This window comes from Wolffia australiana, chromosome 20 (genome assembly GCF_029677425.1).
Source record: "Wolffia australiana isolate 7733 chromosome 20, ASM2967742v1".
Taxonomy (NCBI): domain Eukaryota; kingdom Viridiplantae; phylum Streptophyta; class Magnoliopsida; order Alismatales; family Araceae; genus Wolffia; species Wolffia australiana.
The window spans coordinates 5,016,875-5,044,720 of record NC_135854.1 but is presented as its reverse complement, the minus strand read 5'-3'; the positions used below and the strand labels follow the sequence as shown (position 1 = coordinate 5,044,720).

The window sequence follows — 27,846 nt, the reverse complement described above, 5'->3', positions numbered from 1 at the left end:
CATGGAGCACTTTAAGTCTTCCTCTACACTCTGCGCAGTCTCCACATCTGTGCTAAATTCTAACTCCGTTATCATTCTAATTACTTAACCCCATCTCATGTTTGTCTTTTTGAACTTACACATCTCATCTCCGGGTTCCTCTCTCTCTCTCTCTCTCTCTCTCTCTCTCTCTCTCTCTCCCTCCCTCCCTCTCCCTCCCCCTCTCTCTCTCTCCCTCCCTTTCTAACTCTCTTATCTCTCTTCTCTGTCTGTCATGTCATTTTCCCGTCTCGTTCCCCTCTCAGTGTCCCAAATTTTCTCTCTTCCTCCCTACCAATCGTCCAGTTCCCCCATATTTCCTAATGTGGCCCCATTCGGCTTCTTATTAAGGCCCCAGTGGCAGCAACTCAACCTGAGTGTAGATTAACTTATTGAATATAATGCATGGCCCTCTTAATTTTATACTTAGTCTAGTCCAATTCCCGATGGGCCCAAGAGCACAGACATCACGGCCCAAATGTGTCACCTAAACATATATGTTTGGATGGGTTGAGCAAAGGAGTTTTTTCAATTGTGATTTTTTCACAAGAATTTATACTTTTAAAAAGTTTTTTTTATTTTTTCCACATCATACAATCCAAGCATTTTTTTCAACCAGTATCCAAATATCATATATTGTTATCAGGATACATATGTTTTGAACAAATTATTATACTTAGATGTCCAGTAATGGCATCTACCTTCTTTGGAGGCCTAGGATATCAGCTCTTGGATATCGAATATTGGATATAGTATATTGGATATTGGACGTTGGATATCAGATATTGGATATTGGATATAAAATGGCCAAACTAACTGGAATAGTACATGGACCTAGATGGTCGATCACATAAGGTTCATCAAATGTCTTCCCTTTGGCATCCTCCTTATCCCTCTCCTTGGACCTCCTCCTCTCCTAGTGTAAAGAGGATGGAGAGAAGGTGATTTCAGATTGATGGATATGCTTATCAAGTACGAGACAAGGAGATTTGACATGTCAATGATTGCATGTGCAGATCATAATGACTTATTCAATCAATCAAGTTCTAGTATATTCAAAATTAAAGTTTTATGTGAATGGAGTTCTTTTTCACTATCATTAGCTTTAACAACTATAAATACCCTTTAGTTGGTACTATCCAACTGAATCTAATTCAATCATTTACTCATTCAATGAATGTATTTTCAAGTTTAACCACAATCTTTTTTCAACTAAGGTAGATGAAGGTGACTAAGAAGCATGAAGAAGTGTGTTTATTTTATCTACCATTATAGATAATTCCATACATATCTTATCTTATTTTATGATTTATGTAATTATGTAATTATGTAATTCGAACCTGAACTCTATCTATTATTCATTTTTCTATCTCATTGTTCATTATTATTTATTTTTTCAGAAGGATATTTGCCCATTTGTGGGTTAGACTATACCTTTTTGATCAAATGGTATAGTTTATTTGTTGGTAGCTTGGAGGATTACAAGGATGACTGGTGCTTTCCAATTGGCTGTTTTTGCATTAATTGCGACTTCATCAGTCTTACTGATTAGTGTACATGTTGTATTTGCTTCTTCTGATGGTTGGTCAAGTAACAAAAATATTGTATTTTCTGCTACTTCATTATGGATTGGATTAGTTTTTTTGGTAGCTATCCTCAATTCTCTCATCTCTTGAAATTTTTCTCCGGCATTTCTTCCATCCAAGACACAGCCACTTCTAATAAAATTCCTCCTTTGAGATAGATTTGAATTAAAGTTTGAAAACAAAAAGAAAGATAATCGATAACACACTAATAAAAAGTTAATATCATGAGTTTTCCATGTTTATTCGCACTAAAACCATTAATTGGCCATGTTTTCAAGCTTAAAATTACTGGATCTATTTTTAGAATGATATTCTGAATCTTGATATTTTTTGAATTTTCCTGAGATAAAGCTGAAATATAATTTTTCAGAACTGTAAATTCAAAAAGATTACTTTTTATGTCAAAATATATATTTCTAGAACTTTTATGAATCACATATATTTTTTAGAATTATTTAATGGATTTAATGATTGTTGGATTTCCAAAATTTGTGCATCACGTTGGTAATCTAGAGAGAAAAAATTGGAGGGAGAAAATTCAACAGGCTGAGGATATTTTAACATTAAATCGCTATATCCAACAATATATAAGGATTTTCAAGCTGAATATTTCTGGGTAACTTCATGTTACGGTGGCGTTCATCATCGACTGAAGTTATAAGATGAAAGAGAAGTTCAGGAACACTTCCACTGCTGAAAGTTGCCTTGATCCTGGTAGAATCAAAGGATTTATGGTGACTCTTCTTGCGATTACTTCGTTGTCTTCTTCTTGACATCATCCACACCCTTCCACATCCGTCTACGCCCATCAACATCCATCTACACCCATCCACATCCCTCTCATCCATAAAATTCATACGCAACATCCATTGATATTTAAGTTATCCCATTCATTTATATCCATCTTTTATTATTTCATATATCTTTCTTTATATTGTATTCTTAATTAATAAAATATATCTTCTCCTAATATGACAGAGAATAGCAATGAGGTATGACATCCTATGAAGTTCTAAAGTTGCTCTGCAACAGTTATCACAGTACTTCTAGCCTCCTGTAGTTCCACGAGCCCTCTTTAGTTGTCATCATTTCAGTCTTGAACAACTTCGCTGAACTCAAATCAATGCACAAGTACAACATCACAGTTAAGATCCATTATGTCTTCCAAGTCTGAGGTGCTTGAGAGTACCCTTATCCCCCACTGACTTTTCTTCCTTTCTCTGCATTGGACCAACCTAGATTGAATTTCTTCAAGTGGGCTAATATGGAAGTGTTGAAATACTTCTGTACATGTCTGCGATCTCTTGACACCACAATGAAGTGTGTGATGGAAATATATGTGGCTGGCAAGCGAATCACACATTTCACATCTCATTCCATATTCATTAATACAATATATTCATTATAATGCACGTGTGATGCTTATAATGAAGTCCATGAATACATGATTGGACTTAGTGAATTATGATGAGATCGTAATACGAAGATCACTAGTCTTTAAGCATGTGTTCTAAACATTCCTATTCAAAGGATACACGAGAAGGACATCTAAGTATCTAGATAGAATAGCACTATCTAGCCTCATTCATATGATGAGTATGGCCGGTCCTGTAGCCATTAGTGTGGAGACACTAAGGATAGATAGTGGGTGCTTTAGTGGAAAGAGTTCACTGAATTGATCTGTACGAATCCCTGAATGGTATTATAACAAACTGTCAATCAGGTCAATTCATGTCACGGTTGCGTAAGTGGTCCTTAGACCTAAGACACCAAAGACATCTTGTGGATGGACGGTTGCACTATGACTACGACCAACGAGTCTCTAATCATGGGATTCTAAACGATCTTAGTTTGGGTAAATCAAGAAGTTCACGAAGATGATTGAGTGGTCGAGATGGGATCGTCCACCCTCGGTATAAGAGGTGATAGATCAAGAAAGACGATGGGATGAAGTCCTTGGCCAAGTTAGTGAAATATCAGAGAAGAGATCTCCGATGATTTTCGAATGCTTCAATACTAACTCTGATGACCGATTAGGATTTGACAGTTAACCATACCCTAGGTCATCCAAGGAGCATCAAGTGGACGAGGGACTATACATACACAGTACCCAATGATGAACTGGTTCCATGAAGTGAGTCGATACACACTCCTTTGTATCTTCTAAAACCCGAGGTGTAGCTTGGCACCCCACATGTTTGAAACTCAATCTATCGATTGGATTAAATTGATCCGACATAAATTAATCTATATGATGTTATAGTTAATTAATTGGGAAGGTCAATAAAAGTTATTGGGCTACTAGAGTCGTTAACTAGACTGATACATGGGCCTAGAGGGTCACACGCCAATGGTCTTCTAGACGTCGAAAGATATACTTAAGTGTTGGTGGTTTTTATGAAAAATACACATTAGTATAAATAGGGGAAGGCTGTGAACGAAATTCACCCATGCCAGAATTGTTGAAGGGCCTTTCCCCTTCTTCTCCCTTCTCCCCACAACCCCTATCCACTCCCGATACGATTGGGACGAGGTAACGATGACGACGGAGAAAGAATGGGGCTCGTCAACGAGGAGCAGATTTTACGTGCCGAGGATCGCATGGATACGTCTAGAGGCTGCACACTTGAGCAGCTAAACTCATCTCACTCTAGGATCCAAAAAGTCACGAATGTGATCTGTAGGAAGGTACTTCGTTTCATGTTTTTGTTGCTGTCGTTTGATTTTCGCAATAGTCTTCTGCTGCGGATCGTTTCCTTTTGTTCATCCAGATCTAGACCTCTAGAACCCAACAGTGTCATGCCTTGACATGGAACATCGAGAAAGGCAATTATTCCCTTAATTAAATATTTTTCTTCTTCCATGGCATTACAGTTTTTTTTAGTCCCCTTGCAATGATTCCTTGAAATTTAGTATCCAATGCAACATAAATGTGCATGGGCATGTGTTGAAGAATGTAATGGATGATTTCCTTTCTTCAAGCCTTTCTCAGGATCCCTATTGTCTCTTATATTTTCTGTATAAATAAACAAGGAGAAAATATTGTTTTCGAACATGAAGTCTATTGTCTGTATGGGGTTTATGGTGGCTTGAGATGACGATTATTTAGAGCATAATTTGTGGCTTTTTGGTTGATAGAATTGGAGTAAAGTATTATTTGAGTGAAGCAACATTTTCAGCTCTGTTTGAATGACTCTAAGAACTAGGATCTGGCATACATATCCAACCAGGACCTTTGCTACCAACACAAAATATCATCTTCAAACTTCCTCTGTCATGCATAATATGTATTCCCCAAAAGGAAATGTAACACACCACAAAGGTGATAACAATTTATTCAGCCTTACCAAATGACTCTTCAATCCATCTGTGATATTGTGTATCCAACGAGGATTGAGATCAGAGGTATGGTATAATTATTCAATTAAACTTGATTAAGAGGAAGACCAAAGGCAAGTTTCGCATGGTCAAATATTTATATACTATATTGAAGTTAAATATCCAGAGTGGAAAGTAGTCTAGCACCTTTTATTCCTCCCATTGCCATTGCTGGTCTCACAGGAGCACATACAAACAACCATTATGTTTTGAGATTTGCTAAGAGCCAAGGTGCCAACATGGTCTCATGGATGACCTAATGTATTAATATTACATACTAAAATGTATTTCATAATATAATGATGGACTTTCAAATATCATGTTGGATATCAAAAAAACTGAAATCCAGTACGTCATCCATCCCTTGACATAGTCAGATATTCATATCAAGATGGATGACAATATCGGATCTGTAATATAGCAACCTATATCTGAAATTGTCATTTGATATATGGACATCAATTCAAACAGATATTGGACTAGCACCTTTGATATCTGGTAGATCATCCATCCTGCTATCATCATCGGATATCGAGTAGGGTAGTAGCGATATTAATGTAGGGAGGCCTGTAGTTGGGTGACAATTTGATCACTAAGATAACTTGGACTCTCTCTTCCTTGACTTAACACTTTTTTCTCTACTCTAAATTCTCTATTTCATCCCTTAATTGGTAGAAATTAACATGGAATCAGAGCTGTCTTACTAAAGAAGACATACACACACACATATATACAGATATATAATTGGACACATGACGTTTTAACCAATAATGAAAAAAGTTATTACGTGGCGGGCACGTGATACACCATTCACATATTTTAAAATCGCCTGATTTCCCCTTATTTTTCCATATCTTCTCTTAATATTATTACCCTTTGTTATTCACAAATTCAGAACAAAATCTCAAAGTAATTTTTTATTCTCTATGCAAATGTGTGTTCTTTGGTGTTGACATCATAGTGATATCAGCACTAGTAGTTTACTTAATATTTCCTTTATTGCTTATAACTAAGACAACCCATATTAATCATTTCTTGAAAGTTGAAAACTCCAAAAAAATCTCTGCAAATCCCTGAGTTGGATGAGAAAATCAACTAGATTTTGAAACTTGTGCACAAATTTATTTTCCCTAGTTAATAACATCTTTAAAAGTTTTCTAAGTCTTTATTTTTCTAGATTTATTAATTATTTTATTGCTTATAAAATAACAATGCTGCTATATCAACTATTAGGCGCATGAGCTTGATAATATGGCTCTTACTTCTATTTTATACATTCAAAGTCTCAGCCTCGTATAGAGAATGTTTATTCAGATGTCTGTTATAGAGATAGATACTTTCAAATAGATCAACCAGTACAAAAAAAAGGATCAAGCAGTACAAAGTAAAAAAGTCAGTTGTGGAAAAAGGGAAGCATAAAATCAGAAATAAGGAAGCATGAGGGTGAGTCACAGGGCTATTTGTATACTCCAACTTGGACTTTGTAGATAGCGGTTGATGCGGAAAGTAGTATGGAAAAATATTCATTCTTGGACTATCTTTCTCTCTCTTATTCGAAGATAGAATATTTGTTTCTAATCAAGACTTACCCTCCAATTTGAGGAAATTTCCTATTATGGAACTATGAATAATTGATTAATCTAAATATCTCAAACAATGAATTAAATTATTTATATTTTCTTAAAGTCGTCTCAAGTCCAAAATACTTTTTCACGCGGGTAGTTGGGCCACGTCGTTTAGTGGGACGAGACAACTCTTAAAACTGGATATACGGTTACAAATATTTACGAAAATATCCTCACACGTCAGCATTAAGATGGTGGGCCACGACGGTGCGATATTTACGGGTCTGCCATTTTTACAGGTCTCTCGGTAATGGGATAATTCAGTAGTCCAAAAATGCCCCTCATTTGACCGATTAAACAAGGGGTAATTTAGATAGAAAATAAACAATTGTCCAAAATACCACTCCTTTCTTAACTGGAATGAAGATAAAACGAGGGTATTTTAGGAAACATTAAAAAATTGCCGACGGGTTATACAGATTATGGGAGTTTAGTAAGGAGCTTTCTCTCTCTATATCTGTCTTTCTCTCTCTTTGTCAGTAACGTGCCCACTCCCTCTCTCTCATTTAAGCTCCCTCGGTCCACCTTTTCTCTCTCTTCCTACCCCCCTCTCTAATCAATTAATGGCGGAAACGTCGCTGGCACCATTTTACTGACCTGATGCTCTCTCTCTCTCTAAACTTTCAGCGCACCCATTTACACCGAGCAAAGGAGGCTCCTGGGTTTGGTGCCTAATATCTGGGTTTGGTCTCCATCTCTATCTCTATCTCTCTCTATCTCTATCTCTATCTCTATCTCTCTCTCTATCTCCATCTCTATCTCTCTCTCCTAATCTCTCTATCTCTATCTCTATCTCTCTCTCTATCTCCATCTCTATCTCTCTCTCCTAATCTCTCTATCTCTATCTCTATCTCTCTCTATCTCCATCTCTATCTCTCTCTATCTCTATATCTCTCTTTATCTCCATCTCTATCTCTCTCTCTATATATCCCTCTATCTCTATCTCTATCTCTCTCTCTCTCTCTCTCTTGCTTTGTAACGTTGAAACGGAAAGTGGGTCAGACCATGCGTTACATTTTTCATTCCCCTTCATCTTTCTCCTCCATCTTCGTTTGGGTTACCAGCGCATCTGAGATGTATTGATGCTGAAGCTAGCTATGGTGAGCTGGGCCCTCTCTCTCTCATCCTCTCTATCTCTCTCTCTTCTCCTCTCTCTCTCTCTCTATCTCTTGGATGTTCAATTTTCTTTCTTCTCGCAGGCTTTGGCAGGGTACCCTTGGAGCAACTCATCTAGTGTTAGTTCTTCTGCCATCTTCTTCCTCTTTCTCTCTCTACCAGCCTTGTACCTTGTGTTCATCTGATAGAACGCCTGAAAAAAATGATCATTTTTCTCAATTGTTTACATGCTCCGATGTCGCGGCGAAGTTTGGTTTTTTTTTGTTTTTCTTCTCTTCTTTTTTCTTCCGAATTTTTGGTGGGTGTTCTCTGATCCTTTTAATGGCGAGAAATTGCAGAATTTGCGTGTAATTTTGTTCCTGATAACTTTAATTGCTTCTTGAATATATTTATTCATGTTTACTCAGTTGTTAGTACGGATTATTCAGTTGGGTTGGGAATTTCTCCTCAAAATCGTGCTTTGAGAATTGCCCTTTTCGTCGTTGCAGTGTTTTCTTTAAATTTAACGTGTTTATTGTACCATTTATTGTTCATACACTTATAGCTGATGACTGTAACCCCTTATAATCATCCTATTTATTTCTCCATCAATGCTCATTAGATTAAAATACAGAGAACTTCGGTTCATAGCCATTTTAGCCGGCGCATCTGCTTAAATAAAAAAACGACTTTTTAAGTTTTTTGATAGTTATTTTTTAAATATTGACAGGTTGTCACAAACTCTGATCATACCAGTCACAGAAAATCATGCCCTTTCAGCACTATCGCTATTGTCACTACAATTTTTCTTTTTTTCTCCATCGGATGCGTCTTCCTCGCCGCTGATTATAGCACGGTGAGAGATTTAAACTTAAAAACTGGCATCCAATTAAATAATTCTTTTTTGGAGTGTTTTGGAGAGGAATCTCTCCTGAATAAAACAGTCAAACTGACTTATTTTTATCCACTTTTTGCTAATTTAGTGGCTTGAAATTATTTGATAATGTTCTGGGTTTTTTTAGAGAAAGCCTTTGTGGGTAAATGAGAGGTCAACGGCACATATGTCCAAAATCTGTCAGGTTTGCTCTTTGAGTTGACTGTGGTTGAGCTTTGGTCGTTGACTCATTTCTTCACACGTTGACTTCTGATGGTTGACCTTCTTTCTGTAGAAAAGAGTTCTGCCTCAAGGAAGTGAAACATTGCCAAGGGGCATCGTCAAGAAAACATCTGATTTGCAGATGCAGCCATTGTACGGGCCTCGTGAAGAACAGGTAAAAAATATTATTATTTTCATTTTTAGTAATGAAATTTCTCATATTTTTGTGGAAATGCCCCAAATTTAAGCTTGGAGAAGTTTCCTTTTTTGGGATAATTCGATCTCAGGAAAATTCTGGCACTCCCAAGAACTTGTTGGCCATTCCGGCTGGGATAAAGCAGAAGAATGTTGTCAATCAGATAGTTGAGAAGGTCTTTCCAAATAATCAGTTTTTATTTTTATTGTTGTTTTTGATATTGCTCATTCTTTTCTGTTTAATATTTTCTTATTCATCTGGCTTCAGTTCCTCGGCAGCCAATTCCAAGTAATCATCTTCCACTATGATGGCATCATAGACGAGTGGCATGATTTCCATTGGTGCGATCGTGCTATCCACGTGTCTGCCATCAATCAAACAAAGTGGTAATATTCTATTATAAAATCCTATGCGACATATTTTTTCAAAAAAAAATATCCGATCTTACATAATTAGGAGTCACATACACTACAGATCACAGAAAATTTAAGTCGAATATTTGAGTCATCACTTTCATTCGCAGGTGGTTTGCTAAGAGATTCTTACATCCAGATATAGTTGCAGATTATGATTATATATTTCTCTGGGATGAAGATCTGGGGGTCGAAAATTTCCATCCTGGACGGTCAGTGGATCTGGAATATCTAGAATATATTTTTCAAAGTTGACTTTTTTATTTATGAGTTGGGCGTTAAGAAATTAAATACTTACAGGTATTTGAAGATTGTGCGCAACGAGGGGTTGGAGATATCTCAGCCTGCATTAGACACCACGAGAGGACTCAGAGTTCATTATTTGATCACTGCCCGTCAGCAGCGGAAAAAATTACACAGGCACTATTCTTACTATTTCGCAGTTCGATAAAGTAGGTTATTGGTGTTTTCCATTTACCTCAATAATTGGAGTTTGTAAAATTTTCAGGAGAATTTTTAAACTTAGTGGTGGCTCCAGATGTTATGGGAATAGCACGGGTCCTCCATGCACCGGGTGAGAAATAACAATCAGCTATAAAAAGTTTTCTTTAATAGTACAATTGTTCTCAAACACCGTAAATAGTAAGATTTGTGGACTACGACAATTTCGTCATCTCCAAACCTCGTCATCGTCATCCTCATCCATGTTTAGTCTTTGACGATTGATGATAATGATGAGCTGTCGTCAACCAATCGAAGAAAATTAATCATCGTCCAGTCATCATCGTCGCTGAACCCTATAAAGGGTAAATTTCTATGATGATAGCCATGACTGTTTTGTAAAAAAAAATTGTCATCATCGTTATCTATTTACCATTATTATCTCTGGCTCCAAACAAGGATTGAATGACGATGATGTATCATCATTGTTGTTGTCATCACCGCATGTTTGGGCTCAGATGTTTGAAAAATGAAGATTTGTATCAACAGATGGATGTTGAGAGGATGGTGATTCGTCATCATCATCATCATCATCATCATCTTGTCATCGTTGACACAGAATCCATGTGAAAAGAAGAAATACGTGCGAAGTCTTATAGTGATAGTTCGTCCATATTCCAAATCAGTCGTAGCAAATTTTGGAAGAGAAATTCAAGAACTCAAAAAAAAATCGGCTTACAAAAGCAGCATATTAAACTTTAGACACATATTGGAACAAAACAATTTGTTTCTGAAAAAATCAATATCGAGAAAAGACATTATAAAAAGAAGACTGGAATAATCTTGGAGGAAAATGATTAGATGATGACGAGACAATGATGTTTCAATGACACAGCGATAAACACTAGACAATGATTATTTTGTCATTGTCATTGTCATCGTCCATTTGTCATCGTCTTGCTGGATGCCAAACCTTAATTTGGAATCCAATGTGAAAAAGGAAATAGAAGCACTCGATCTTCAATACAGGATACCGTGCTGTTTTTTTTTTAACTTTGACATCAAAGCTGGATGGCAGATGGGTGGAGATGATGGCTCCTGTCTTCTCAAGATCTGCATGGCGTTGTGTATGGTACATGATCCAGGTTCTTACCCAGCAATAACTCTTTCTTCCAATATTTATGTCGCCATCATAACTAGTTAAGAACAGTCTGATGTGAACATCTGGGATTGTTCATTTTCTTTGATTCAGAATGATCTGATTCATGCGTGGGGTCTGGACTATAAGCTCGGCTACTGTGCCCAGGTGAATACTTGTTGGAATTAGGTTTTTTGTAATTTCCCTTCTCAGGGTTCCTATCCCTAATTAGGTAACCCTGACTGTTAAGTGAGTTTGGTGTTAATCGTCTCTTCCAATCTCTTTTCCGATGAGTTTCTAGTCTACTCTCAGTATCTGTCCCTCTCTTACAGGGCGAACGATCAAAAAAAATTGGAGTTGTGGACGCTGAATATATTGTCCACAAGGGTATTCCCACTCTTGGAGGTTTCGACTTACATACGGTATTTCTTTCACCATTTGCAAGATACGTTTTCTTTCCCAATTTAATGTCAGAAAAGATTTTGCTTTCCTCAAAAACCGCCCATTGGGTGGTTTTGATTATTCGCCATGACCCATTCAACTATATTATGTATCACATCAGACGAGAAAAGCAATAAATATTCTGTTTATAAGATTGAAGGTCGTTATTTTGGTTACTGGAGTGTGATTATGATGCAGTCAATCCCAGAGGAACCCGTTACTCATTCTCCATCTGAAGATTCAGAGGATACGAATAACCAGGTAAGTAAATCGATACCTCAATTGAGCTTTTCCAGATTTGATTCTCTGAAAACCTTCTCTGTCTAGGTTTCCTCTCCTGCAGCACCCGGCAATGATGATAGAGTAAACGTAAGCAGTTTCTTCTTTATTATCGAGCTTCCTTAAGGATCACTGGATGATAATCTGTAAAGAAAATAAAATACTAAAACAGAATGATTAAGAGCGTTTGGAGTACGCTCAATTTCAAGATATTTGATATTCAGAGTAAATTCTTCGCTCACAAATTTACAGGTAAGACTCAGATCAGCAGCCGAGTTGGAGATTTTCACGGAGAGATGGAGAGATGCAGTTCATGACGACGAATGCTGGGCAGATCCTTACCCGGAAAAGATCAAGTAGTTGATTTCTCCGGTGATCCATACATCTTCAAATCCACACATGCAAACAAGGAAACGAGATAGACGACAGGCGTTAGCAGATCGAGGATTCATGATTCACAATAATTCTATAAGGTTTTGGCCATGCCTCATTGTAAGTTATGTACATTAATTATGTATTTGGGAAATCAACGGGGCCAGATGCAGTGTTGTTCATTATAATTATTTTTCTTCCCGACTTATGCTATACTGAAGTTTTATTCATGGGAATTCTTGCCCTAATGACGCTATCAATGCCTGTATTTTCTCACTGCTCCAAATGATACAATAAGGTTTTGGAAATCCGTGCGATGCTTAATGACTACACCATGAATGTAATGCAGAGCATTCCAGAAGGATACATCAAAATTTCGCGAGGAAAATACGCTTTAAACGGCGACTGGCGATGAATAAGCCGCCTAATTGTTCTGAGAAGCGAAAGATCCACCAACAATTCCGGTAATGTTGAAAAAAATGCAAAAACACTTGAAGATTCGGGAAACTAAAACAGGAATTATAATTTTTTATTACCGAATTCTGCAATATCGATGATCACCCGAGCTTTGCGCTTCGTTTCTCAAGAGAGAGACGATTGAAGGAAACTGCATGGAGTAAGGCAGTCGCTACGATCGGAAATCTCCATGATGAATTTACAACTTTTCTTTTAAGTAGTCGGGAAACTACGTAATTGCATGATATGCCTGAATTCCAGTTAATTGGACGTGTACTCATTGTTTGCATTTGAACCTCACATTTAAAGTAATCTCTCTCTTGCCACTGGCTTCCTTCCTGGAGTCAATCTCCTCTGGTTTGAGACGGACTGAGGGGAACCATGTCAGCCCTCCACTCAGTTATAAAATACACTAATGGGGTAGAGTTAAGGTGATCTATTGTCAGTCGTCTCGTCTTGTCTGGATCCGTCCCATCGCGAGTGGTTCTCAGGATATTAGGACAATTCGGGATGGTTTTCGTCTCGTCCTGCATCACCCTTTTCCGTCATCCGAAACTGTCCAATCCTGAACAGTCCCATCCGGAACCGTCTTTTCCAGGATTGTAGATTCTAGATATTATCTCATAGAGCACTGCAGAAAAGCATTTTAAAAGCTAGATATGAATGTGAGATAGCTCCTTGAATATAAGTAGTTAATGAATATTTAGGATATATTATATAATTTATGAATGCATATATTTTATTTTTTTTCTATAACTTTGTGTTGAGACATATTTTTTGAGAAGAAGGCATGTGAATAAGATGCAAGGAGACCATTTTATCAATCATATGAAACATATACACTTAAGCTTTAAGGGACCTAAATTTTGACCCAGGGAGAGGGTATCTCCAGACTGGAGCCGAAAAATATACTGAATCGAAATCTATTGAATACTTGGTACTCAGAATATGATATTTATCGACCATGTATTGTTCAGGCTTATTTTGTTTGTAAAAGAGGAGTACATTGTCTTGTCGACAGGGTTCATTATTTAGGGATATATACTATCGATATTATAAATTTTTATATGTGGGGTTACAGACAGTACCCTAGGACAGGATAAAGTGCGGCTCTCATGTTTATTGGAAGTAAATATCAATGTTATGTCTTCAATCTATTCCCCTAGACAAGGTACCCTTATATTTACTTGATAGTCAATAATCAACCTAGGAGATGATTTGGGGATACTAAAGAGTTTAAATTATATAGTTATATGTATTTTAAAATAGTTCATGAAAGTTGGAACATTGACAACATTAAAAATAAAATCTAAGATTACTCCTATTTGAGCTAGTTGCCAAATATTTTCTCAAGTATTTTTTTATCCATGCCAAATCATACGTATCACTTGGTTGTCTACTTATATTACACTGATGATAGTTTCTTTAAGATTTGGTGAAAATTTTAAATGGAGAGATGTTTATGAACTAACAATAATTATATATATATATATATATATATTCGCCTAATATTTTAGTTTTCTTGGAAGACAGTGAAAGCAAGGAGTAATCCTTTGGGGATGCAAGTATAATTTAGTTTCATCATAAGGTTTAGAGTGATGAACTGGGGTGAGATATATAGTAAGAATGTTGAAATAGTAATATATAAGGTGAAACTTTGATTTAGGACAAACCTAGACTAAGAGAAAGATGGAGATTGAATCATGGGAAGTGATTCCTCTAACTTTCCGTGCTCCTGGTTTATCATCCATATCGATTATATATGAAATATGGGATTCATGTTGATCTTACAAGGCAATAAATGTTATCTTATGGAGATGTATGTGCTAGCCCCTTGGTAAAATATATTTGCTGACATCTTTCATCCATACTTTAACATCTTTCATCTATACTTTCCCTCCTTACTCTTTCTATAGTAAACTTTTGGGTTATCGAGGCCATGGAATCATTAAATACCATAAAAATACGAATGGGAAAAACCAATGTTCAAGGCTCATTTGTGCATGGTAAAATCTGTAATTAACCAATTCTTAACTGAATCTCTTTGCGTTGTTCCACTGTCCACCCTCTAGATGTACCCACTCGGTACTCAACTGATCAGATCTCATTTTATTCTATTTCATTAGCACCACAGTTGATCTGGGAAGGATCTCCTCGTTGTTTCAGTTGCATTGGGATGGGATGGCATCGAAATAAATAAGATACAAGAAGGTATGGGCGCCCAAGGAAGTCTCACGTGGGAAGTTCTTGTTTGGGGTTTTTCTTATTTATGATTAATGAGAAATTTTCATAAAAACTCGTATAATTTAAGTACATCTTTTGACATGCAGAACATTTTGCATGTGACCCATGTACTATGGTAGCCCAATAGCCCTTAATTTACAAATCTGACCTGATTAATTAACTATATGTAACATACATATTAATTAATCATGAACTAATTCTACTCCAACTGGTAATCGCGCTACCAGCTTGTGGGAATTTATCAGATATTAAGTACCTCAAACTCTATGAGGTATTAACGACTTCATCAACTATTTCGTGGAATATTTTAATCATCAGTTTCGGTGCACATATAATTCCTAATCTACATCACAATCAAAGAATGATTTAAGGTGTGGTCAACTATCAGACCCTGATTGGTTGTGCAAATTAATACTAATGCATTGGGACATCTTTAGAGTACTACTTCTTTAATATATCCACTACCTTGGCCTAGGACTTCATTGCATCATCTTCTTTGATGTATCTCCTCTTAAACTGAGAACAAATAATCCCATTTGGACCTCACAGTCATATTTGTTGACTTGTTTCTGTATTTAATATGAGAGATTTTAGAATCCCTCAAATATTTGTATATGCTCATTAACAATACAACTGTCCATCCTCAATATATCTTTGGTTTGTCAGTTCTAAAGTCATTGTATACAATTGTGACACAAATGAACCTTGTCGATTATTTAGTAAAATACCATAAATGGATTCGTATGTATCAATCAATTAAATAATCGAAATATTCATTCCTATATTTGTACAAATTCATATATGGTTTCCCTAAAGAGCACTTGCTATCCATCCTTTACGTCTCCACGACAATGTTTGTGGATTGACCATTCTCATCATAAGAGTGGGAACAAATAGTATTGTTCTATTCGAATTTGTTGATGTCCTTCTTGAATGTCTTATGAAAATAATAGTTAGCATACATGTTTCAAGATAAGTGAAAACCCTATTATGATGTCATCATAATTCAGCAATCATTTCCTATAGCATTCGACTTCATTATAGGTATCACATGTGCATCATACTAATAAATTCCTAACAAATGATGATGCAGGACAACAAGAGATGATGGATGTAGGACGACTTTGGTGATGGAAAAGGGACGACGGGGAAGGCCAAATAGTGGGCTGGTTTAGAGGGGGGATGGATAAAACTGACCACAATTCACACGATCGATTTCGAAAGATTTAAATCCGATGAAATAGTAGTGGTGCAGCCCTTTCCTCGTCGCGGGCGGGAGTACTGTCTTTAACCACCACGACGATGCCAAACACCAAAATCAATACTATCGAATTCACGCTCGTGGGAAAACTCAAGCAAAACCTAATCCACTAGTCATTGAAAATTCCAAAAAACCTAAAACAAATCCGACGGCGGTGGAAGAACTTCTCGTGGAACACTGGACGAAGAACACGGACACCAAAGAGTTTGAGGGGTACCTCTGCACTAGGGGTACATGACGAGGATGCGGGGAATTCTGAACGTATCGTTGATGAGAGAGAGGCGTGATCGGGAAGCGGGTGGCGATCAAGGAGCAAAGGCGACCAAGGGGGCAGGCAGCTTGTCGGGGGCATCCTGGCGCGGGACGGCCAGGCACCGGGTGGTCGAAGCTAGGTGCTCAGCGACCTGGGCGTTGGGTGGCCTGGTGTGGGCAGCATGGAACTTGGGTGGTCGAGCGCTGGGTGGCCAGGCGTGGGGCAGCCTGGTGCTTGGGCGGCCAAGCGCTGGGCGGCCTGGCGTGGGCGGTCTGGTGCTTGGGTGGCCAGGTGTTGGGCGGCTCTGACGGGGCAGCATGGTGCTTAGATGGCCGGGCGTTGGGTGGCCCTTGTGTGGGCGGCCGGGCGCTGGGTGGCCTTGGTGGGCGGCCTGGCGCTTGGGTGGCTGGGCGCTTGGCGGCCCTAGCGTGGGTGACCGGGTGCTTGGACGGCCGGGCGCTGGGCCGCCCAGATGGGGCGGCATGGCGCTTTGATGGTCGGGCGCTGGGCGGTCGTGACGGGGCAGCCTTGCGCTTGGATGGGCGGGCGGCTGGAGCGCTGGGTGACCCTGGTGTGGGTGGCATGGCGCTTGGGCGATCCTGATGAAGGGCGATAGGACATGAGCATGCACGGAGAAGGAGCTGCGGTCGACGACTCGGGGCGATGGCAGTGACGATTCGACAGGAAGAGGGCTAGGGCAAGTCCTCCAAGAAGAAAACTCAATTCTTGAAATAAAACTTGCCAAATGTTCCTTGCAACATTGGCCTATATATATAGGCCTTGAAGGAAAGAGGAAATGCGAGAGATAAAAATAAAAATAAAGGTGGAGGACGTGATATCATGTCACGTCAAAGAGCAGTTCTTGATCTGGCGTTGACGACGTGTCATGACGCATGACAGGGCGTGCGTAGGTGGATGGCGACGGCAGCGGCGTGTCCGCATAAGTTGTGTTGACGTTGTCGCCATCAAATGATATTGACCATACATAATTCTATCAGTGAATATTGACAATATACAATTCTATCCGCAACAAGCTCAATGTTCCACTTAAGAAATTTGAGAATGAGATAAATAGGACCATATAATGTTCTTTCCCAGAGACAAGTTCTTCTCATAGGGAATCTGCCACAATGAGATGAGCAAACACAAGATAATTCATATGTAGTTTGATGCCCAAAAGTCATCAGAGCGCTTCTATTTTACTCCACGCCATTGGATTCCATCTGATTTCAAGCGTATGTCCTATGCTACAAGCACTGGTATTAGCACACTAGTGTACCGGATACCATTAGAACTCCAAAGTTAAGCGTGCTTGGGCGAGAGCAGTACCAGGATGGGTGATCGCCTGGGAAGTCCTCGTTGGTGACCACAGCATGGGCATGTGACCACAGTTCAAAATTTCAAAAAAAAAGTCCTATGCTAATTATTTCCATAATTGTTGGCCTTTGGATAAGCTTGATCAGATCTAAAATTATAGGCCAGGGTCAAATATGACAAATATGTATACATACATATATACATTGGTGAAAAGTGTCCCCAAGAGTATTTTTATCCTTCCTATGATTAAAAAATTGCATATGAATAACCTCATCAGATTAGCCTTGATAACTTCTCTTGATTTGACCTTGGTACCATGTGGGTTTGTGGAGGTGATGTAACAATGTATCATGCATCAGCGTCTCTTTGGACCACTTTTCACCTGTAATTGATAACCTCATAGCCCTAGTTGACATTCAAATGATTTCTAGTTGGATCCTAGCACCACGTCGAGCTATCACCCGGTGTTAATTTATTTTTGGTATTTAATCAAACATTTTGATCTGACTCGACTAGAAGTGGACTGCTTGAATCAAATTGGATGGGATATTTGAGTCGAATCATTTTAGTTGAGTTCACCCAATGGGTGGATCGAGTACAAATCGAATATTAGCCCCTGATGATCGAGGAGAGTATTTGATCTATCAAATGATGTTAATGATTGAACATTGAAACAATCAGATGAAACACTGGTCTCTACATCCATGAACCTTGTACATTTGTTTTCTCATCTAATTACTGATTTACTCAATATTTACTACTGTCCTTCGTTTGTTATGTCATCTAGGCGCTCACACAAAAACGTAACTAAACCGTTGACTCTTATGACATCTGAATAACAGAGTGGCATTATCCGATTCCATCATTCATCTCTTTTCGTTTGTCCCCAATTTCACAAATATAGTGCACAAATACGGACATGACAGTTCTTTTGTCCTGAGATGAAAAAAACTGTCACGTCTACTGCCTCAGACGTTGAATAAGACATAACCATCTCCTCCATATGCTTTGGATGGTAGATAGGATGAATGTCTTAAATTTCTAATTTAATGATTTTTTCCCAAAAATTAAAACTTCTTTGATTCAGAATGTCTATCGTTTTTCATTCCTGATGTCAGTAGGCATTGAATGATAATATCAGGACGAATGCTGAACTGGATGTCAGAAATGGGCTATCCGATATCTGTCCATATTGATATCCTGATATCTTGATTCCGGATGACAATATCGGAGCTCGGTTGCTAGAGTACCGATATCAGATACCATTATCCACCCTGATATTGGCATCCGTCCTCGTCTCAAAGGTTGGATGACGATATCGGATATCGACGTCGTATATGGGTTTTTTTTAATATCATACATATGAATAGAAATATCTTTTGAATAATTTATGATCCGTAGCTAAGATATTGGGACCTATATATATTATTTTTTTGAGCATTTTTTAATTTTCTTAATGAACTTCAATTAATATTTTATTTATAAGTTCATACTTAGTCTGGCCCAGTACAAAAGATATCAGATTGCCCTCACAGAGGAGCGCTTTTTCAGCCCATCTAACAACCAGTTATAGCAATGGGTAGAGCACAATATTTTTTTCAACAATTAAATGACCACAACTATTTCCACTACAATAAAATTTACATTTTTCCATATGGGACCATACGTCCTCTACTCTTAAACCAGTATCAATATATCGGATATCATAATCTGGCAACATATTTTTGGTATGGATTTTGATATCCAGTAACCGGATATCAGATTTCAATATCGAATATTGGATTCAACATCTAGTACCAGCATCTGCCACGTCCGAAGGCCTGTTATATCTTTCCCAATATCCGGTCTTGGATGGATATTCGATATCCAACAAAGTATGGGATTTCCAGTTAGGGAAAACTGCCCAGATTTCTATAGGGTATTGGTTTTCCGCTATTGGATATCGGATGGGCAAACACTTGGGCCAGGGGATGCGAAGAAAACCATGCTGCACCCTCTAACCGTCCAACTGTCCCCATCCCAGATGATAGTGTACTAGGTTTCGCATTCCATGGCCCAATTCATTTGAATATTTGAGAATTATCAGAACCCTTACATATTGTTTTACACAGTAATTTTCCTTATTAATTTTGCCAATAAACTATAGTGCAGGGACCCGGACGGGACGGTTTTTTTGTCCCATGACGAAAAAATCGTCCCGTCCGTGAGGTTGAACGAAAGTCGGGACGGAAATTCATCCCGAGACGTCCAGACGAGACGATTTTCAGACGAAAAACCGTCCCCTCCGCGTCCCTGCACTGACTCCAGACGTCGGACGGGACGATTTTGCGTCCCGTCTATCGTTCACGTCGCGGACGTTCCGGAACTATAAAAGAATGCTTGTAACCTTCTAAAAAAATGAACTTTCCTTGGAAATAGTATGTTCGAGGTCCGTGCGTTCCTCGGCTTGCTCTACTAGAAGTGGCAGCATGATCCGAGTTTACGAGCTTTGATCGCAAGTTTCTGATTGTGCGCGCGGAGTACGGAGTATCTGTCAGCTGATTGGTACGTTTTTAACGATGAATTTCTTCTTCCGCCATGATCAATGATAGAGAAATGCTTGCGAGAATTACCTCCACGATCGAATGTTCATTGTGTTGTTATTCTCGTCTTGAATGTCAGGTTCATCGTGGCGATCGATTGGATGATGAATCTCAATGAACAGGCTGATTAGGTGGGCATGGGAAAGAAGAAACGCAGCAGTGGTGGCCGCCGAGCCAAGGGGAGAGCAGTCGGCAAGGACAGGTCCTCTCTCGCCGATGACGACTCGGGCCTTCTCTCCGAGGAGTTGACCGCTCTGTGAGTTCCTTTCCATTACACTAGCTCTCCAATTTTCAATTGAATTACTAACCATTTCAATTGATTTAAGGTCCGCAATTTTTGAGGAAGATTTTAGGATTATCTCCGAATCCCCCAATGTTCAATTCACCATAAATCTGAGGTATAAACATCAAATTCTCAACGTGAAAGTTGAATTGAAGGCGAAGAGGCCTCATTTATATTGTGGGTGGTTTCTGGGAAAATAGGCCGCATACAAACGACGTGGGAAATGACGAGTTAGGAGTTTCCGCAGTTCTTTCCGTGAGGTTGATGCCGGTGGACTGGTTCCTCCTTGTGTGTTTTAGTACAACGTCAGTTCATCCTCTTGATATGTAGTTTCTTGCTATTTCCAGATGCTTGCCCGGGTACCCATATAAGTGTCCAAAGCTACATATTTCACCGGAGAAAGGCTTGACGAAGGACGACGTTGATCGACTTCTGTCGCTTCTTATTGATCAGGTTGTAGTTTGACTGCGCATAACTATTTTTATGTATATTTAATCTTGTTTTCTACACGTTATGTAGTGTTCGATCATCTAATTCTAATGTGTTGGAACCTGTGGTAGAAATTTTGGGGTGCTCAGACACTCTCTTGGAATCATATTTACTCGGGCACTTATTTGTCTTCTCAATTTTTCTTCCCAGGCAAATTTTAACGCTCGAGAAGGACGTGTGATGATCTTTAACCTTGTCGAAGCTGCGCAAGAGTTTCTTTCGGATATTGTTCCTAGAATTGAATCTCAGGCATGGAAATTTCTGGGTGTTTTTGAATTGTTATGCTATACCAAATTGTTCAAAAACATAGAACTGTGGCTAAAGATTCTCTCTACCTACTTTTGATTGATTTTTTTTTGAAAGAATACTTTTGGTTGATATATTTACTTTATTCCTGTTCCTTGGGATCAGATAAAATGGCATTCTTCTCATGTTAATCACATTTCATTTTAATTTTATGCATTTTCCTGTTTCCCTATGAAGAGCATCCGAATGTGGAGTGCTGGATATTATTGTAATGTCTAAAGGGAAGAATTGGGATGGCGAAGGAAAGCAAGAAACGAATATTTGATTAAATATAATGGAGGCTGTGAAATAATATCACAGGTAACAGTACATGGGATGGATTATATTTAAAAAAAAAACAGTAGATCAGATGGGGTATCTGGAAGACTTTGTAACCGGGCATGTTAGAAATTAGAAGCTCCATCCATATTGTTCTTTTCCCAGTTTTTTATTTTATCCTCTGTCTTTTATTAGCTCTATGCCCTTCTAACATCTATATTTTTAAACGTAGTAAAGAACTGGGATTCGGATCTGACGATCCTAACCTACTATGTACCTTATAAAGGGGAACACCCTCCCCCACCCCCCATCCCCCGGTTCAATAAACAACGTGGATTCACATTTCTGTTGCCCAAAATCTCTCTCCCTCTCATCTTACGCCCTAAACCGTGCGCGCTCTCTGATGCATCAGAGTTGATGATGCATGAAGGATGCCCTAACTTCCAACAAGACCCAAAATGAATAGGTGACTTGATTATTTGCTATTTTAAATGGGTGACAAATCATTCACTAAGAGAAAAGAAGATGAAGAGAAGGGCCCATCTTCCGCACCTTAATATGTTTATTTATTTATGGTCACTCTGGTCAGGGTTTTCTGCTTATTACTGCTACAGCTTGCTGAAACATGGACGAATTCAGCGCATGGTTATTTGAGGAATTTGGTGTCCATTGTATTCTTGTTTTTTATGGTTGTCTTATAATAAAATTTCCAGTTTTCATTGATGTGGCCATGACAACTGACTTTAATTTAATCCATAAATTCATTGCTTTGAGAGATTGGTAAATAAATGAAGTCAACTTATGTTTCCATTTCGCAGATTCTTAATTTTGATTCTGGTACTGGCAAGAATTGGCATGCTGACGATGGACAATGTTTAAGTCCCGGATGTCTTTTGTCTGCCGGAACGTTCGTTCATGGTTCATATGACCTTTATAGTGACATGGGTGGTGGTTCGTGGGATCAGCTTCTTGAGAAACATGTATTGGATGATAGGGAGATTAAAATTCCTAGAGAGCAAATCACGCCTGTTTTTGGAAGAGGACCAACAAACGCTGTACAAAGAATTACAAAAGAAAAATCAGTTGGTAAGAAGGTTATGGAAACACTTTTGGATGATTTCCAATATGAGGTTGATCTAGGCAGTGAGGGTTCGTCAGGCAGTGCACATTCTGAGATTGAATTTAGAAGAGGAACCCTGAAAAATATTTTACATGAAGATACATCTGGAAAGGTAGTTTCAGCTTCTCTCTTGTAAATTTGATGCCTTAATAATCTTATTCTTTATCTCAAAAGATCATTTCAGATTCATATTTATTTGGTAGTATTATTCACATAATAGTCTTTTATCTTTTATTCAAGCTTAATTCTATATGCTAATATTTGTTCACTGTTTCTTCAAAAAAAAATATTTGCTTACTGTTAGGCTCCAATTGATTTTTTTATTTAAGTCTCTCTCTGATATGACCTCGGTACTATCTTGGAGCATTTCAGCCATTCGCCCACTAGGGGCATTTCATTCATTTTTTTGAAACAAAGATAGGGGAGATCACTCAAAGTCGGTGACCCTCTCGATGAGATAAAAATATATGATTGTTAAGTACATGTAGGGCCTAAAATGGCCAGTAATTCTGTCTTCAATGTTTTTCTGAGGGTTATGGTCATAAATGTGAATCAATTGGAGCCTCCCCCCACCTCCCCCCCTCCAACTTCCACTCTATCTTCTCCCCTACTAGATGCCAATCTACGGATTTGAAATGAACCCCTGTCAATGGCAGACCTAGATATTTCATGGGAAATGAATCACTAGGTGTCCCAAGGCTCTAAAATAGAGGCTTCCTCTTGCGATAATCGGAAACCAACAAAGACTGATTAGACGGGGTTAATATCAAGGGACGCCACTTACACGAGGAAGACTCAGGAATACAGACTGGAATACAGTGATTGAGAAGGTGGAGAGGAGATTAGACGGCTGGCAAAGCCGCGTGTTGTCGAGAAGGGGCGGGCTGGTACTCCTACGATCGGTGCTGTCAGCCATCCCGTTGTTTTACTTATCAGTCTTTTAGTTGCCTCAGGGAGTTGGCAGGCGCTTGGAGGTCAAGATGAGGATTTTTTTTCTGGAAAGGAAGGGACGCTGGGAATGGTAGAGGAGCTGCTCGGGTCTCTTGGGAGGTGGTTTGCCAACCGGTGGAATGCGGGGGCTTGGAGTGATATACCTGCACGACATGAACAATGCATTATTGGAAAAATGGGCAGGCCGGATCAAGGGGGCAGGGGAAGATATGGTCATGAAGGTAGTAAGAGACAGCTATGGTACAGAGATGAATTGGGAACAAACGGTCCCCCTCAGAGGAGCGTCTCCTTTCTGGCAAGGCATGAGGCTCATCTTCCCATTAGTCTAGAGATTTTTTGAACCCAGTCTAGGGGATGGATCTATATTCCGATACTGGACAGATGACTGGGTGGCTTGCAGAAAGTTACGGGAGGAGTTTCAGTGCTTATTCCAACTGGCAGGGAATCCCCAAGCTTCGGTCAGAGATTGTTGGGACATTGCGTGGAACCTGATTTTAGATGGGAGTCTTTCTGACCAGAGGGAGGATGAATGGCTGAGCATGCAGCAGGCCTTGGCACAATTGCGTCCTTCGAATAGGATATGTGATGGCTGGGAGTGGAAAGGCACAGTTTTTTCGGTTGGAGAGGCATACAAGAAGATTTGAGAGAGTATTACAGAAGCAGACTCTACCACTTGTGTGTGCCGCTCGCTTTGGAAACAGAAGGTTCCAATTAAAGTATGGATTTTTGGATGGCTCCGGGTTAGGAGACGAGTTATGACCATAGCCTTCAGAAAACATATGTTCCTGGATACATCTTCCAAGTGCCCCATGTGCACACAAGAAGAGAAAAACTGTTTGCATCTTTTCTTTGAATGTCCATTTGCTCAGGCGATATGGAGGCCTCAGAAGCTCACGAGGGTGGATGCGTCTTCTGATGCGGCATGCTGGGGCTCAATCCAGGGGAGTGCAGGCAGAGGACAGATGGGATGGGAAAAGGTCCTTGCGGTTATTTGGGCAATATGGCTTCACCTCAATGAAGTGGTATTCAAGGGAAAGGCAGTTTCGATGGACAGTGTGTTACATGATGTAGAGAGCCTCATTACATATTGGTTTGGGAGGAAGGATTGATTGGAGAGGACCATGCTGGTCGTGTACTTTACGTTCATGTATATCATTAATCTGGGTTGATCACCGATTTCGGGTGATATTCCATCTTTAATTCAAAAAAAAATGTAGTCCCAAACAATCTGCAAAAAGGTCTAGCAATATGGATAGGTTTTGAGCCTCCTCCTCAGCCCATTCTATGAAAAATGTGGTATATTGTTAGCAGATTGCAGAAGAGGGATCCCTGCTGGGAAACTGGGGGTCTGAAAACCTTTCAGCAGCCCGTTGAAGCAAGCCTCTGTTGTGCTGATGGCAAGGGCATCCACGACCACGGCAAAGTGTAGTGGAGCTAGAGGGCATCATTGTGTAACCCCTCGCTGAGGTTGAATCCAGCCTCCTTCGGGGTGTCCGTTCACTAGCGCCGCGAAAGAGTGGGATCTAATGCATCTTTTTGTATGCCCCACCTATTCGGTTGGGAATTTTCAGCGCCGCAAAGAGCCCATAAGATGTCCCAGTCAAGGCAATTGTATGTCTTTGTAAAGTTTACTTTCCACATGAACCCTCTCACTTTCTTTCTTTTCCACGTGGTCAAGATTTCTGATATGACAACTTGTTAAAGACTTACCAAGGACAAATCAAAGTAAAAGAAGAAGGAAAGAAGCTGAGTCACGTGCCAGCCTGGACCATGGATGCCCAGCAGCATGAAGGCGGGAAACATGAAGGGTGAATAAAAGGAATCTCAACAAAGGGGGAAGGCAATTTTCATCAGAAGCGGTTACGGGGAGATTCTCTCGTCGGCGGAGGGGCTGATCCAGCTCTTGATGTTCTTGCAAGGAGGAGGCATCGCTCCGGGCTCTCCTGTGTTATCGTCTGTTCTCAGTTTGTTTACCATAGTACTCCGAGAACTTCATCTTTCTCTCCTTCATTAACTCTACATTTCGTTCAAGCTCTATCTATACTTTTGCGGTTACACTGCGTTCTTCCTTCGACTTGGTGTGCTTTATCATCGTGGATTGTTACGATCGAAGGAAGTGCCAAGTTCGGATAATCAAATCGTAGCATTCTCGAAGAGTCTCAACACAACTGCACTGTCGATCAATTGCCGTCTAGGAAGAAAGGCAGATTAGAAATGACCTACCAGATCGCCAATCGCCTCCTTAAACCAGTTGGCCAAGACCTTGGCTGTGATAAGATAATGAGTTGGATAGTACGATTGGCCGAAAATCTCCCACACCAGTGGCTCCTTGACATTTTGGGAGAAGTACCAAATAAGCAAGGTTTATTTTTTCTTGCTCATAATTGAAATTCCTCCATCTTAGCGATTACCTCTCTTGGTCGTCCCCCAAAAGACATTTTTAAAGAAGATTGGGATCTCTCAGATTGCAGTTAGGACTTCTGTCTTTGAGAAAGGACACTCTAGCTCTCCCCATTAAATCTAGTTGCTCCTCTTATGCTCCACCTCCATTGGTGTCTAGACGCTTGCCGTGAGAAGTTCCTAAAGCGATCTTTCAGCGCTCTGCCAATAGCTTTGGTACTGACATACTCTTGGTTTCCTGCATCCACCTCAATAGCTGATTTGTTTGCCTCCTCCCATTTGCCATAAGATTTTTTTTTTGAAAAGTCCCATTTGCCATAAGATGAAAGAGTCTTGTGTTAGCATCTCCCTCCTTTAGCCATAGTTTTCTCTACCTCTGTCTCCAATCCATCTCCACTTTCTTATCCCCCTCTGCTATTGTCTCTCTATGTTTACGACGTGCTTCCTTGTGATTAACATCTGACATCTTCTAGGTCATTCAAGACCCTGATTTTGGCTAAAGCTTTGGATCTCCTTCTATTTCTCTTCTCCCTTATATTTTTTCTCAATTCCAAGAGGTATTTGTGTAGGCCTCCAATTTTGTCATTCAGGTTTACAGTGGTCGACCCCTGTGGTAGACCTGCTGTCCACCATCTTGCTATCTCCTCCTTGAAGCCCTCCTCCTGAAGCTAAGATCTGTCCATTTTAAAATGTGGGTCACAAGGTTCTCTTGTGAATGCCAAAATATCAGAGTATGGTCTGACAAAGGTTGAGGAAGCGAACACACATCCACCAGCAGGAATTGTTCAAGGAGCTCCACCAAGCATAGAAATTGATCCAGCCTAGATAGAGTTGTAGGGCCGGCCAAGCTCTTCCATGTGTATGTGCAATCCCCTGGCCACCTTTCCTTCAAAAAGGCCTCTACAATAAGTGCCCTAAATTCTTCGGATCCCAAGTCCTATCCTCCTGCTCCATTCGGTCTGTCTACCACCTCAAGTGTCATATTAAAGTCGCCCCTCCTTTTCAGGGTTTACCACCTCAAGTGTGATAATAATGGTATCTCCCCACTATACCTCTTCTCCGCTCATCACAAAGCCTTCACACATTCCATGATATGCATTTTATGGGCGTATCTGATCAGGCCCTTCATTGCTCTACTCCTGCTGGTATCCTGATCCATCTGTTATTGTTTGGATCTGAGAGCTGGAATCCTTATCTTCTTCCGCGCTGCATCTGACTACCAACTCATCCACTGCTGTACAGTCGTCCATCTCAATGTTCGTCTCGTACATGGGCTTCTTGCCTTTTCAGTCATAGTTTCCATGGGTTGAATTTGCCTCCTCTTCATGTCCCACCTCTGCTCCCTTCATTTCTCATGCTGCACCTTTGTGTTTTCCTCAACAGTGGGCTGCTCCTCTAGGGTTCCATGTCGTTCCAATAATTGATCTGCCTTGCCCGATTCCTTGGAAAATGTAGGCAACCTCCTTTCCCAGCTACCAGACACACCATTGCGCCCGTCTCTTCTTGTAGAAACCATCTTTTTCTTCTATAATGGATGAGTTTGCCAAAAATATCCCTCTTCATAATTAGGTGCCACATTTGCTATCTATTCCTTGCTCCGAGCTTGGTTCCTCCCACCATTCTAACTCCCACACATTCAGTCCTGCCAGTAGGATGCTTGGCATCCAAGATGACCATCTCATCTTGTAAATGTATATACTTTCGTCTAGTCTTCTGCTGGGCATTAGGGTCGCTATGCTTCAGTTGTGTTATTTGCTAGTGAAGGTTGTGTCATTGAAGACGCCCAAGATGCCATGGTCTCATTGAGGTCCTCTCTGTTAGTGTTTGTTGTCCTGTTGGATTTTTTAG

General features: G+C 39.7%; 2 protein-coding genes across 9 annotated transcripts in view; both read left to right on the top strand.

Annotated features, from left to right (window-relative positions):
• The first annotated feature begins 7,185 nt into the window (after positions 1–7,185).
• Positions 7,186–12,613, top strand: LOC144716135 (uncharacterized). 4 transcript variants are annotated; one of them, XR_013584826.1, is made up of 17 exons: positions 7,187–7,707; positions 7,807–7,842; positions 8,433–8,558; positions 8,725–8,781; positions 8,872–8,973; positions 9,086–9,169; positions 9,262–9,380; positions 9,518–9,619; positions 9,708–9,827; positions 9,916–9,981; positions 10,927–10,993; positions 11,101–11,154; positions 11,319–11,408; positions 11,626–11,688; positions 11,755–11,796; positions 11,959–12,198; positions 12,428–12,613. XR_013584826.1 is itself a non-coding variant. In XM_078591187.1 (16 exons), exons 1-16 carry the CDS (start codon positions 7,690–7,692, stop codon positions 12,064–12,066), a joined length of 1,254 nt encoding a protein of 417 aa, XP_078447313.1. In that variant the 5' UTR covers positions 7,187–7,689; the 3' UTR covers positions 12,067–12,266. The 4 variants fall into 4 exon arrangements, 3 of the variants coding, with proteins under 3 accessions (XP_078447314.1, XP_078447313.1, XP_078447315.1); XM_078591187.1 differs by lacking the exon at positions 12,428–12,613 and having other exon boundaries at positions 11,959–12,266; XM_078591188.1 differs by lacking the exons at positions 7,807–7,842; positions 12,428–12,613 and having other exon boundaries at positions 7,186–7,707; positions 11,959–12,266.
• A 7,409-nt stretch (positions 12,614–20,022) lies between these two features.
• The window catches only part of GCN2 (protein kinase family protein), a 75,883-nt gene continuing 68,059 nt past the window's right edge, over positions 20,023–27,846 (top strand). For 4 of the 5 annotated variants that reach the window (XR_013584881.1, XM_078591448.1, XM_078591450.1 and 1 more), the window contains exons 1-7: positions 20,023–20,153; positions 20,271–20,447; positions 20,518–20,589; positions 20,675–20,734; positions 20,822–20,927; positions 21,114–21,212; positions 22,346–22,759. Coding sequence is in view for 4 of the 5 variants with exons in the window: in XM_078591448.1 (XP_078447574.1) it covers positions 20,329–20,447; positions 20,518–20,589; positions 20,675–20,734; positions 20,822–20,927; positions 21,114–21,212; positions 22,346–22,759 (870 nt within the window). In the remaining variant the exon portion in view is untranslated. The remainder of the gene's footprint in view (positions 20,154–20,270; positions 20,448–20,517; positions 20,590–20,674; positions 20,735–20,821; positions 20,928–21,113; positions 21,213–22,345; positions 22,760–27,846) is intronic. The other variant, XM_078591449.1, reaches the window with a different exon arrangement.